This window comes from Pongo pygmaeus, chromosome 6 (assembly GCF_028885625.2).
Source record: "Pongo pygmaeus isolate AG05252 chromosome 6, NHGRI_mPonPyg2-v2.0_pri, whole genome shotgun sequence".
NCBI classification, from domain to species: Eukaryota; Metazoa; Chordata; class Mammalia; order Primates; family Hominidae; genus Pongo; species Pongo pygmaeus.
Genome location: NC_072379.2, coordinates 104,651,942 through 104,666,655, shown reverse-complemented (window position 1 = coordinate 104,666,655; position 14,714 = coordinate 104,651,942). Strand labels below are relative to the sequence as shown.

The window sequence follows — 14,714 nt, the reverse complement described above, 5'->3', positions numbered from 1 at the left end:
GGCTAACACGGTGAAAACCCGTCTCTACTAAAAACACAAAAAATTAGCCGGGCATGGTGGTGGGTGCCTGTAGTCCCAGCTACTCCAGAGGCTGAGGCAAGAGAATGGCGTGAACCTGGGAGGCAGAGCTTGCAGTGAGCCGAGATTGCGCCACTGCACTCCAGCCTGGGCGACAAAGCAAGACTCCGTCGAAAGAAATGAAGAAAAGAGAAGAGACGAGACGAGGACAGAAAGAAAGACAGACAGAAAGACAGAAAGAAAAGAAAAGAAAAGAAAAAGACCATATCACCCAAATATGAGAAATTCTCCCATATATACATACTTGTATCTAGATGACTAACCTCTGGAAAGTTATAAGAAAACACTGGTTCCTTCCAAGGAAGGGATGGCCAAAAGGTAGGCTAACTTAACATTGTTCACTCTTTTTAAGACCTTTGTATTTATTGTATCATGCACAGGTATTGCCTATTCAAAAACAAACCTACAACAGGGAAAGACTGAAAGCTTTTCTTCAATATCTGCTACAAGGCAAGGATGCCTACTCTTAACACTTATATTCAACATAGTCCTAGCCAGAGCAATCACGTAAGAAAAGGAAATAAAAGGCATCAGCAGAAAAAAGGGGGTAAAATTATCCCTGTGTGCAGATGACATGATCCTGTATGTAGAAACCCCTAAAAATTCCACAGTTACTAGAATAAATGAATTCAGTCAAGTAGCAGGATACAAAATCAATATACAAAAATCAGATGCATTTCTTTATACAAATAATGATCTGAAAAAAAATCAAGAGAACATTTCCACTTAAAATAACATCAAAAAGAATAAAACACTGAGGAACAAATTTAATGAAGGAAGTGAAAGCTTTATATACTAAACACTATAAAATATTGACAAACTAAACTGAAGACACACAGCCGGGTATGGTGGCTCACGCCTGTAATCCCAGCACTTTGGGAGGCCAAGGCGGGTAGATCACCTGAAGTCAGGAGTTCAAGACCAGCCTGGCCAACATGGCGAAACCCTGTCTCTACTAAAAATACAAAAATTGGCCAGGTGGGCGTGGTGGCAGGCACCTGTAATCCCAGCTACTTGGAGGGCTGAGGCAGCAGAATTGCTTGAACCCAGGAGGAGGCAGAGGTTGCAGTGAGCTGAGATCACACCACTGCACTTCTGCCTGGGCAACGGAGTGTGACTCTGTCTCAAAAAACAGAAAAAAACTAAAGACACAAATAAATATAACGATATCCCCATGTTTGTGGATTGGAAGAATATTGTTAAAATGCCCATACTATCCAAAGTGATCTACAGATTCAATGCAATCCCTATCAAATTTCCAAAGGCGTTTTTCACAAAAATAGAAAACACAATTCTAAAATTTGTATTAAATTATAAAAGACCCTGAATAGCCAAAAGAATCTTGAGAAAGAAAAACAAAGTAGAAGGTATCACACTACCTGATTTCAAGTTATATTACAAAGTGATAGTTATCAAAACAGTATGGTACTGGCATAAAAACAGACACATGGATCAATGGAACCGAATACAGAGCCCAAAAATAAACCCAAGCATATATTATGAGCTAATTTTTGACAAGTCCAATAAGATACAATAGGGAAAAGATGGTGTCTTCAATAAGTAGTGGTAAGAAAACTAGATATCTATATGCAAAAGAATGAAACTGGACCTGATGCCTATCTTACACATCATACATAAAAAGCAACTCAGAATAGATTAAATACCTAACACCTGAAACCATAAAACTCCTAGAAGGAAATATAGGAGAAAAACTCCTTGATATTCTCCTTGACAATGATTTTTTGGATATCACACCAAAAGCTCAGGCAGCAAAAGCAAAAATAAGCAAGTGGGACTACATCAAGCAAATAAGCTTCTGCATAGCAATAAAAAAAAAAAAAACAAAAAAACGGGGTAAAAAGGTAGCACAGGGATTAGAGGAAAATATTCGCAAACCACACATCTGATAAGGGGTTAAAATCCAAAACATATAAGGAACTCACACAACTCAGTAGCAAAAAAAACCCCAAATAACTGGATTTTAAAATCGCCAAGGACCTGAATAGCCCTTTTTCCAAAGTCACACAAATGGTCAAATGGTATATGAAAAGATGCTCAACATCATAATCATGAGGAAAATGAAAATTAAAACCACAATAGATATCATCTCATGTCTCTTAGAATGACTATTACCAAAAAGGCAAAGACATAAGTGTTGGTGAGGATGTGTAGAAAATGAAATCTTTGTACATGGTTGATAGGAATGTAAATTAGTATAGCCATTATTGAAAACAGTATAGAGTTTCCTTAAAAAAATACACTACCATAAGATCCAACAATGCCTCTGTTGGGCATATATTCAAAGGTAATAAAATCAGCATCTGAGAGAGACATCTGCACTCCCACGTTCATGGCGGCATTACTCCCAATAGCCAAGATATGGAAACAAACTAAGTGTCCTAATGGAGAATTTACTTACCCATTCAAGGACAGAGGAATGGATAAAGAAATTGTGACGTGTGTATATACATATATTAAGTCCTCCCTTAATGTCATCAATAGGTTCTTGGGAACTGAGACGTTAAGCTAAATGAACATACAGCAGGTCCTCAAGTAACACTGTTTCCTTCAATCTAATTTTGGCATAATGCAAAATGAAAAAAAAAAAATCAGTTTTGTCATACTTTTTTTCCCCTCTTAACCACAGTTTCTAAGAACTTACTGACGACAATGAGGACTTTATACAATGGAATAGTTAGCTTTAAGAAAGGAGATACTGCCATTTGTGACAACATGGATGAACCGGGAGGAAAGTATGATAAATAAAGTAAGCCAGACACAGAAAAATACTGTATGATCTCACTTAATAAGCAGAATAGGAGGCAGGGGGGTGAGAAGCTGAATGTATAGAGAGTAGAATGGTGGTTATCAAGGGTCTGGAGGTAGGGGATGGGTGGGATGGGCAGAAGTAGGTCGGAGGGTACAAATCTGCAGTTAGGTAAGATGAATAATTCTAGAGATCAAATTAATACACAGCATGAGAACCATAGTTAATAATATTGTGTACTGAAAATTTGCTGAAAGAGATTTTAGGTGTACACACACAGAGAGTAACTATGGAAGGTGAAGGATACAGACATTTGTCTGACCATAGTAATCATTTCACTATGTATACAAAGCATGTTGTATACCTCAGATATGTATAATAAAAATAAATTTAAAAAAAAACTGTATCCTACCTGCCAAAAACAGTTTCAAATGCATTATGTCTTTAGATTTAGCAAGGAATTCACCTTTGCAGGCCCACTTACATACAACATTATAAATATACCAGGTGATTCATTGTACTATTCACAGTAAAAGATTGAAAGAAAGCCAGGCGCAGTGGCTCACGCCTGTAATCCCAGCACTTTGGGAGGCTGAAGCAGGCAGATCACGAGTTCAGGAGATTGAGACCATCCTGGCTAACATGGTGAAACCCCGTCTCTACTAAAAATACAAAAAAATTAGCCGGGCGTGGTGGCGGGCGCCCATAGTCCCAGCTACTCAGGAGGCTGAGGCAGGATAACGGCGTGAACCCAGGAGGCACAGCTTGCAGTGAGCCAAGATCGTGCCACTGCACTCCAGCCTGGGGGACAGAGCAAGACTCTGTCTCAAAAAAAAAAAAAAAGATTGAAAGAAACCCAAAGGTCTATCAACAGGGGAAAGAACAGGTAGATTAAATTGCTTATATTTCCATACAAAGGAATATTTGCAGCCATAAAAAAATGAAGGACAGTAAAAAGTAGTAAGACAAAAGGAACAAAATATATATATATACACACACACACACACAAAATATATATATATATACACACACACGTTTCCTTGTACATGCATAAAATACATCTGGAAGGTTACACAAGAAACCTCTGAGGTTTCTGGAGATGTAAACTGAGGGCATGAAGGCAGGGGAAAGGGGGAGACTTCTTTTTATTATTTTCCAATTTTAAATCATTTGAATGTATAACTTGTCTAAAAATCAAATTTTAAAAGTTGAGGGAATTAACATTACAGAAAGTAACAAACCTCAAGGAAGCAGCCACCTTCACCAGATGGATAGTCTACCTCACTCTTCCCACTCTCCAGTAGTTACTGAATGCCAGTCCCCTCCCTCCATTCAGTCTGCTCCACCTGCTGGCCTTCTAGAGCCTCAGTGCAGTCCTATTCCCACACCTCCCAACACATCCATACACTGTGATGGTCGATCTGGGACCACCAGTTGAGAGGAAATGTGTTGTGTTTCCACTCTTGAGACAAACAGAGTGTTATTTTATTGAGGTTTGGGATTTTTTTCTTGCATTAACAGGGTTTCTAATCCCAGTAGGTGAATGAGAAAGAAGTATGCTTTTATTGCATAAAGAATTTGTTTCTGATACACCAAAGTGATGATGTATGACTTTTCTTAAAGAAGTGCTTATTAGAAGAGTTAAAAATCAATAGAAACAAAAAGTCATAGGTATTGTTCCAATACTCCAGGAACATCACAGTTTGGATTCTGTAGATGTGTGTAATATAATGTGTAATATTACATTCTGACAACCTCAAGTTGAAAACTGCACAGCTGAAGATCACTTATAGTCAATAATAGTTTTCAAACTTTAATTTTAAATTCATCAAGTCTCTCCCTAATGTATTGTACTTTTTAATAAAGGAAACTGTCAGATATGCTATAATATAGAGGAAAACATTTATATACTCTTACATTACAATTTTTCCACAACTTCCAAAATGAAGAAAAAGACATGGAAACATTAAGTTCAGAGAATAATTGTGGCAGACAATTCCCTCATCCTAAAAGTTCAATTACCCCAACACAGGCATAATTTCTTACTAACTCAAAAGGAACTGAATTCACATATAAAGACAAGAGTGGGATTCTGTTGAGTTCTGTTGGACGCAGAACACAATTGCTCAAGCACTGGTTGAGCACTTGTATTCTAATAGCTCACGGTTACTGAGCACTCCACGTGTGGGAAGAGCCAGTGCTGGGTGCCTGGCAGGCATCCTTGCACCTCATCAGCACAACTATCCTATGGGCTCATCCTGGTTCACCTATTTTATAAATGAGAACACTAGCATCAGAGAAGTTAAAAAATTTGCCTAAAAACATCCAGAGTAGGTTTCATCATTGCCCACTACTTTATAATGCTTTCCCAAGGGTACTGAGACATTATCAAAACACGTTAGTGAAACAGTCTAAAACATCACAAATTTTAAAACACCTTGTGGAGGAGCCAAGATGGCCGAATACGAACAGCTCCGGTCTACAGCTCCCAGCGTGAGCCACGCAGAAGACGGGTGATTTCTGCATTTCCATCTGAGGTACCGGGTTCATCTCACTAGGGAGTGCCAGACAGTGGGCACAGGACAGTAGGTGCAGCGAACCATGCGCCAGCCGAAGCAGGGCGAGGCATTCCCTCACTCAGGAAGCGCAAAGGGTCAGGGAGTTCCCTTTCCTGGTCAAGGAAAGGGGTGACAAACGGCACCTGGAAAATCGGGCCACTCCCACCGGAATACTGCGCTTTTCCAACAGGCTTAGGAAAGGGCGAACCAGGAGATTATAGCCCGCACCTGGCTCGGAGGGTCCCACGCCCACGGAGTCTCGCTGATTGCTAGCACAGCAGTCTGACATCAAACTGAAAGGCAGCAGCAAGGCTGGGGGAGGGGCGCCCGCCATTGCCCAGGCTCGCTTAGGTAAACAAAGCAGCCTGGAAGCTTGAACTGGGTGGAGCCCACCACAGCTCCAGGAGGCCTGCCTGCCTCTGTAGGCTCCACCTCTGAGGGCAGGGCACAGACAAACAAAAAGACAGCAGTAACCTCTGCAGACTTAAATGTCCCTGTCTGACAGCTTTGAAGAGAGCAGTGGTTCTCCCAGCACGCAGCTGGAGATCTGAGAACGGACAGACTGCCTCCTCAAGTGGGTCCCTGACCCCTGACCCCCGAGCAGCCTAACTGGGAGGCACCCCCCAGCACGGGCAGACTGACACCTCACACGGCCGGGTACTCCAACAGACCTGCAGCTGAGGGTCCTGTCTGTTAGAAGGAAAACTAACAAACAGAAAGGACATCCACACCAAAAACCCATCTGTACAACACCATCATCAAAGACCAAAAGTAGATAAAACCACAAAGATGGGGAAAAAACAGAGCAGAAAAATTGGAAACTCTAAAAACCAGAGTGCCTCTCCTCCTCCAAAAGAACGCAGTTCCTCACCAGCAACGGAACAAAGCTGGACAGAGAATGACTTTGACGAGCTGAGAGAAGAAGGCTTCAGACGATCAAACTACTCCGAGCTACAGGAGGAAATTCAAACCAAAGGCAAAGAAGTTGAAAACTTTGAAAAAACTTTAGATGAATGTATAACTAGAATAACCAATACAGAGAAGTGCTTAAAGGAGCTGATGGAGCTGAAAGCCAAGGCTCGAGAACTACATCAAGAATGCAGAAGCCTCAGGAGCTGATGTGATCAACTGGAAGAAAGGGTATCAGTGATGGAAGATGAAATGAATGAAATGAAGTGAGAAGGGAAGTTTAGAGAAAAAAGAATAAAAAGAAATGAACAAAGCCTCCAAGAAATATGGGACTATGTGAAAAGACCAAATCTGCGTCTGATTGGTGTACCTGAAAGTGACAGGGAGAATGGAACCAAGTTGGAAAACACTCTGCAGGATATTATCCAGGAGAACTTCCCCAATCTAGCAAGGCAGGCCAACATTCAGATTCAGGAAATACAGAGAATGCCACAAAGATACTCCTCGAGAAGAGCAACTCCAAGACACATAATTATCAGATTCACCAAAGTGGAAATGAAGGAAAAAATGTTAAGGGCAGCCAGAGAGAAAGGTCGGGTTACCCACAAAGGGAAGCCCATCAGACTAACAGCGGATCTCTTGGCAGAAACTCTACAAGCCAGAAGAGAGTGGGAGCTAATATTCAACATTCTTAAAAGAATTTTCAACCCGGAATTTCATATCCAGCCAAACTAAGCTTCATAAGTGAAGGAGAAATAAAATACTTTACAGACAAGCAAATGCTGAGAGATTTTGTCACCACCAGGCCTGGCCTAAAAGAGCTCCTGAAGGAAGCACTAAACGTGGAAAGGCACAACTGGTACCAGCCACTGCAAAATCATGCCAAAATGTAAAGACCATCGAGACTAGGAAGAGACTGCATCAACTAATGAGCAAAATAACCAGCTAACATCATAATGACAAGATCAAATTCACACATAACAATATTAACTTTAAATGTAAATGGACTAAATGCTCCAATTAAAAGACACAGACTGGCAAATTGGATGAAGAGTCAAGACCCATCGTTGTGCTGTATTCAGGAAAACCATCTCACGTGCAGAGACACACATAGGCTCAAAATAAAAGGATGGAGGAAGATCTACCAAGCAAATGGAAAACAAAAAAAGGCAGGGGTTGCAATCCTAGTCTCTGATAAAACAGACTTTAAACCAACAAAGACCAAAAGACACAAAGAAGGCCATTACATAATGGTAAAGGGATCAATTCAACAAGAAGAGCTAACTATCCTAAATATATATGCACCCAATACAGGAGCACCCAGATTCATAAAGCAAGTCCTGAGTGACCTACAAAGAGACTTAGACTCCCACACAATAATAATGGGAAACTTTAACACCCCACTGTCAACAATAGACAGATCAACGAGACAGAAAGTCAACAAGGATACCCAGGAATTGAACTCAGCTCTGCACCAAGTGGACCTAATAGACATCTACAGAACTCTCCACCCCAAATCAACAGAATATACATTTTTTTCAGTACCACACCACACCTATTCCAAAATTGACCACATAGTTGGAAGTAAAGCACTCCTCAGCAAATGTAAAAGAACAGAAATTATAACAAACTGTCTCTCAGACCACAGTGCGATCAAACTAGAACTGAGGATTAAGAAACTCACTCAAAACTGCTCAACTACATGGAAACTGAACAACCTGCTCCTGAATGACTGCTGGGTACATAACGAAATGAAGGCAGAAATAAAGATGTTCTTTGAAACCAATGAGAACAAAGACACAACATACAAGAATCTCTGGGACACATTCAAAGCAGTGTGTAGAGGGAAATTTATAACACTAAATGCCCACAAGAGAAAGCAGGAAAGATCCAAAATTGACACCCTAACATCACAATTAAAAGAACTAGAAAAGCAAAAGCAAACACATTCAAAAGCTAGCAGAAGGCAAGAAATAACTAAAATCAGAGCAGAATTGAAGGAAATAGAGACAAAAAAACCCCTTCAAAAAATTAATGAATCCAGAAGCTGGTTTTTTGAAAGGATCACCAAAATTAATAGACCACTAGCAAAACTAATAAATAAAAAAAGAGAGAAGAATCAAATAGATGCAATAAAAAATGATAAAGGGGATATCACCACCGATCCCACAGAAATACAAACTACCATCAGAGAATGCTACAAACACCTCTATGCAAATAAACTAGAAAATCTAGAAGAGATGGATAAAGTCCTCGACACATACACTCTCCCAAGACTAAAACAGGAAGAAGTTGAATCTCTGAATAGACCAATAACAGGAGCTGAAATTGTGGCAATAATCAATAGCTTACCAACCAAAAAAGAGTCCAGGACCAGATGGATTCACAGCCGAATTCTACCAGAGGTACAAGGAGGAACTGGTACCATTCCTTCTGAAACTATTCCAATCAATAGAAAAAGAGGGAATCCTCTCTAACTCATTTTATGAGGCCAGCATCATCCTGATACCAAAGCCGGGCAGAGACACAACAAAAAAAGAGAATTTTAGGCCAATATCCTTTATGAACATTGATGCAAAAATCCTCAATAAAATACTGGCAAACCGAATCCAGCAGTACATCAAAAAGCTTATCCATCATGATGAAGTGGGCTTCATCCCTGGGATGCAAGGCTGGTTCAGCATACGCAAATCAATAAATGTAATCCAGCATATAAACAGAACCAAAGACAAAAGCCACATGATTATCTCAATAGATGTGGAAAAGGCCTTTGACAAAATTCAACAACACTTCACACTAAAAACTCTCAATAAATTAGGTATTGATGGGATGTATCTCAAAATAATAAGAGCTATCTATGACAAACCCACAGCCAACATCATACTGAATGGGCAAAAACTGGAAGCATTCCCTTTGAAAACTGGCACAAGACAGGGATGCCCTCTCTCACCACTCCTATTCAACATAGTGTTGGAAGTTCTGGCCAGGGCAATTAGGCAGGAGAAGGAAATAAAGGGTATTCAATTAGGAAAAGAGGAAGTCAAATTGTCCCTGTTTGCAGATGACATGATTGTATATCTAGAAAACCCCATTGTCTCAGCCCAAAATCTCCTTAAGCTGATAAGCAACTTCAGCAAAGTCTCAGGATACAAAATCAATGTACAAAAATCACAAGCATTCTTATACACCAATAACAGACAAACAGAGAGCCAAATCATGACGGAACTCCCATTCACAATTGCTTCAAAGAGAATAAAATACTTAGGAATCCAACTTACAAGGGACATGAAGGACCGCTTCAAGGAGAACTACAAACTACTGCTCCAGGAAATAAAAGAGGATACAAACAAATGGAAGAACATTCCATGCTCATGGGCAGGAAGAATCAATATCGTGAAAATGGCCATACTACCCAAGGTAATTTATAGATTCAATGCCATCCCCATCAAGCTACCAATATGACTTTCTTCACAGAATTGGAAAAAACTACTTTAAAGTTCATATGGAACCAAAAAAGAGCCCGCATCACCAAGTCAATCCTAAGCCAAAAGAACATAGCTGGAGGCATCACACTACCTGACTTCAAACTATACTACGAGGCTACAGTAACCAAAACAGCATGGTACTGGTACCAAAACAGAGATATAGATCAATGGAACAGAACAGAGCCCTCAGAAGTAATGCCACATATCTACAACTATCTGATCTTTGACAAACCTGAGAAAAACAAGCAATGGAGAAAGGATTCCCTATTTAATAAATGGTGCTGGGAAAACTGGCTAGCCATATGGAGAAAGCTGAAACTGGATCCCTTCCTTACACCTCATACAAAAATCAATTCAAGATGGATTAAAGACTTAAACGTTAGACCTAAAACCATAAAAAGCCTAGAAGAAAACCTAGGCATTACCATTTAGGACATAGGCATGGGCAAGGACTTCATGTCTAAAACACCAAAAGCAATGGCAACAAAAGCCAAAATTGACAAATGGGATCTGATTAAACTAAAGAGCTTCTGCACAGCAAAGGAAACTACCATCAGAGTGAACAGGCAACCTACAGAATGGGAGAAAATTTTTACAACCTACTCATCTGACAAAGGGCTAATATCCAGAATCTACAATGAACTCAAACAAATTTACAAGAAAAAAACAAACAACCCCATCAAAAAGTGGGCAAAGGATATGAACAGACACTTCTCAAAAGGAGACATTTATGCTGCCAAAAGACACACGAAAAATGCTCACCATCACTGGCCATCAGAGAAATGCAAATCAAAACCACAGTAAGATACCATCTCATACCAGTTAGAATGGCGATCATTAAAAAGTCAGGAAACAACAGGTGCTGGAGAGGATGTGGAGAAATAGGAACACTTTTACACTATTGGTGGGAGTGTAAACTAGTTCAACCATTGTGGAAGTCAGTGTGGCGATTCCTCAGGGATCTAGAACTAGAAATACCATTTGACCCAGCCATCCCATTACTGGGTATATACCCAAAGGACTATAAATCATGCTGCTATAAAGACACATGCACATGTATGTTTATTGCAGCACTTTTCACAATAGCAAAGACTTGGAACCAACCCAAATGTCCAACAATGATAGACTGGATTAAGAAAATGTGGCACATATACACCATAGAATACTATGCAGCCATAAAAAATGATGAGTTCATATCCTTTGTAGGGACATGGATGAAATTGGAAATCATCATTCTCAGTAAACTATCGCAAGGACAAAAAACCAAACACCGCATGTTCTCACTCATAGATGGGAATTGAACAATGAGAACACATGGACACAGGAAGGGGAACATCACACTCTGGGGCCTGTTGTGGGGTGGGGGGAGTGGGGAGGGATAGCGTTAGGAGATATACCTAATGCTAAATGACGAGTTAATGGGTGCGGCACACCAGCATGGCACATGTATACATATGTAACTAACCTGCGCATTGTGCACATGTACCCTAAAACTTAAAGTATAATAAAAAAAAATCACAAATTTTAGGTTTAATACAAAATACCCAGAAAAGGGCAGTGTTATTAGAAATCTCAGCATAATGTAATAATAAGAACTTATGATGATTGTATTCTTTTCCTATTTTTTCTCCTGTACAGACATATGAAATACCATAAAACTTATTTTAGGGGTGTGTATGTACATGTAGTTTCAGGATAATATAGTAATCTAAAACATTTTTAATATGGCAAACTGTGGAAATACTAAATTTTTAAAAGGGATTTTTATTTAGCAAACAGAAAGCAAAAATGTTGTCCAAGTAACATGCATTTATTTTATCCCTAGGAATGTACCTTTCCTTCTGCAAAGGATGTGAGATCCTGGCATGTAAATGAACATGAGGGACTAGTGATGAAAATACTGTATATTCAATTCCTTAAATTCTAAAATTGTCTTAGCTTTTAACATCCAACACACTAAACAATCTTTTTTCATATTCAATAAAAATAAGGACAAATTCAGATGGGCTATTTTATCACGTAAATTTTTAAAAAGCAAGGGTAATTTTTCAACTGATTTCTTTTACCCTGAAACGAGTCAATGAGAAAATATGAAATTGAAACATATCACCATTTCTCAGTGTTTACAAGTGGTAGTCACAAGGAAAACCTTCCAAGGTCTTTTGTGTTGTTTTTAAAAGGTATTATAATCTCATAATTTGGGAAACAATGTGTACTATTATCAAGAAACCTTTCATATTTTGTGAAATGGAGCACTTCCCAAATTTAAGAGACTATGGAAACCTTTTTCAGACATTTTTTAACATCCTCAGAAATGGAAATTCTTGTTAAACCTGATCTGATCAATTCCTCCTAAGTATATGGACTACTTCTTTGCAAACTCCAAGCCCCCAAATCAAATTACCTGTTCAATTGTATCTGAAAATCAGTTACATACAAGCATCAGAAAGTGTTTCTCCCAGCGACATAGACCCAAAACACACTACAAAATAAAAATTATCAAGAACATACAAAAGACATATCTTTTCATTTATTTATTTATTTATTTATTGAGATGGAGTCTGACTCTGTCACCAGGCTGGAGTGCAGTGGCTCGATCTTGGCTCACTGCAACCTCTGCCTCCTGGGTTCAAGCAATCCTCTGCCTCTGCCTCCCGAATGGCTGGGATTACAGGTGCCTGACACCACGCCCAGCTAATTTTTGTATTTTTAGTAGAGACGAGGTTTCACCATGTTGGCCAGGATGGTCTTGATCTCCTGACCTCAGGTGATCCACCCGCCTTGGCCTCCCAAAATGCTGGGATTACAGGCATGAGCCACCGAGCCCGGCCACAAAAGACATACCTTTTCAAAGCCACAATTACCTCTCACCTGGACGATTGTTTCTCACTGATCTACCTGTCATAACTCTTGCACCTAATCATCTACTTATATCATAGGAGAGTGTTCCTCTTAAAATATAAATAAGATCATGGTGTTCTTCTTTTCAGTAACATTCAATGGCCTCCCATGCCATTGCTATTAAGCACAAACTACTGACACATCACCCTATGGTTGTGTGAGATATACTGAGCCGTCCTTCTTGTCCTCACATCTCTAATCTTCTCACCTTCTGACTGTCCCCTCTGCTCACTCTGTTGGTCTCCACAACACTCTTCAAACATGCTCAGCACACTCTCACCCAGAGCCTTTACACTGGCTTCCTCGCTGTCTGGGATGCTCTTCTCTCAGGTAATCAAGTGGCTCACTCACTCACCTCTTTAAAATCTGTGCTCAAATACTGCTTTCTGTTTATATGGACCCTAAACACCCGTCTGTACTTCCAATTCCTTTTTTTTTTTTTTTTTTTGGAGACGGAGTCTTGCTCTGTCACCCACGCTAGAGTGCAGTGGTGCAATCTCGGCTCACTGTAACCTCCGCCTCCCAGGTTCAAGCAATTCTCCTGCCTTGGCCTCCCGAGTAGCTGGGATTACAGGTGCATGCCACTGAGCCCGGCTAATTTTTGTATTTTTAGCAGAGAACGGGTTTCACCATGTTGGCCAGTCTGGTCTTGAACTCCTGACCTCAAGTGATCTACCTACCGTGGCCTCCCAAAGCGCTGAGATTACAGGCATGAGCCACTGTGCCTGGCCAGGCAATTCCTCTTTATCAAACTTTATTTTTACCATGGGACTTGCCAAACACATTATAATTAACTGATTTTTTTTAAGAGTTGGGTTACCTAACATTAAAATATAAACTCTATGCAGAGAATTCTACCTGCTTTGTACACTGATATGATTTCCAACATCTGACATAAAGTAGGTATTCAATAAATTTATTGTCTCAAAGCCAGCTGCAGTGGCGCATGCCTATAGTACCTGCTACTTGAGAGGCTGAGGCAGGAGGATCACTTGAGCCCAGGAGTTGGAAACCAGCCTGGGCAACGTAACAAGACACTGCCCCTTAAAAAAAAAAAACTATGAAATAAAATATAATGGAACAGAAATAATTATCACTTCATTTCTGAATCAGTTGAAAATAAATAACCGCCCCCAAAATGAGCAAACCTACAGTAATCCTCTTTAACTCATATTGGATTTTAGGTTACTATTAAAATATTTTGCTATCTCAAGAATTCAGCAGGCTGAGCAGAGCAGATGGCTTGAGCCCAGGAGTTCAAGACCAGTCTGGGCAACATAGCAAAACCCCATCTCTACAGAAAAAAATACAAAAATTAGCCAGGCATGGTGGCCCGCATCCATGGTCCCAGCTACTCAGGAGGCTGAGGTAGGAGGGTCGCATGAACCCAGGAGGCAGAGGTTGTAGTAAGCCAAGATCATGCCACTGCACTCCAACCTGGGCAACAGAGCAAGACCTTGTCTCCCAACCAAAAAAAAAAAAAAATTCAGCTAGAAAAACCTTACATTTACTTTGATCGTGAAAATGTTTATAAACCAATACTTTACAATGCACACTGGTGAATATGAAGTTATACCTGAAGTAATATTAAATGACAGCTTTTCCATTTCTAGAATGTATGCATCAACTACCTTAACTTAAACATGGTATTATCCAAGCTCACAGTATCTGAGAAGGTTTATGTCGTTATCTAGCAAACTAAAGTCAAGCCCTCTGTATTTCCCCACCTGTGATCTTCAAAGATATGGTGCTCCTTGAGATTTCTGTAAGGTAGGTCTGTTCTAAAATGTCTGAAAGGAAGAGAACCTGAAAAGGCAAGGTCTAAGAAGATCACTCATTTGGAAATGGCAAGGGTCACATCAAGGGTTATCTAAGTCAGTGTGATTTACCCTTTGGTAAATCATACGCATATTTCAAAAGTTACTTTATATGCTTTAATTCTTGCACACATATTTCACGGAAAATAAATTAGTATTACCTCGACTATCGTCCATTTCACCATCCCTTGAATGCTCT

General features: G+C 39.9%; 1 protein-coding gene across 1 annotated transcript in view; it reads right to left on the bottom strand.

Annotated features, from left to right (window-relative positions):
- Positions 1 to 14,714, bottom strand: part of LOC129041574 (histone-lysine N-methyltransferase 2C-like) — a 44,252-nt gene that overhangs the window by 16,653 nt on the left and 12,885 nt on the right. Inside the window, 1 exon segment of the mRNA XM_063668471.1 lies at positions 14,677 to 14,713. Coding sequence (XP_063524541.1) covers positions 14,677 to 14,713 — 37 coding nt within the window.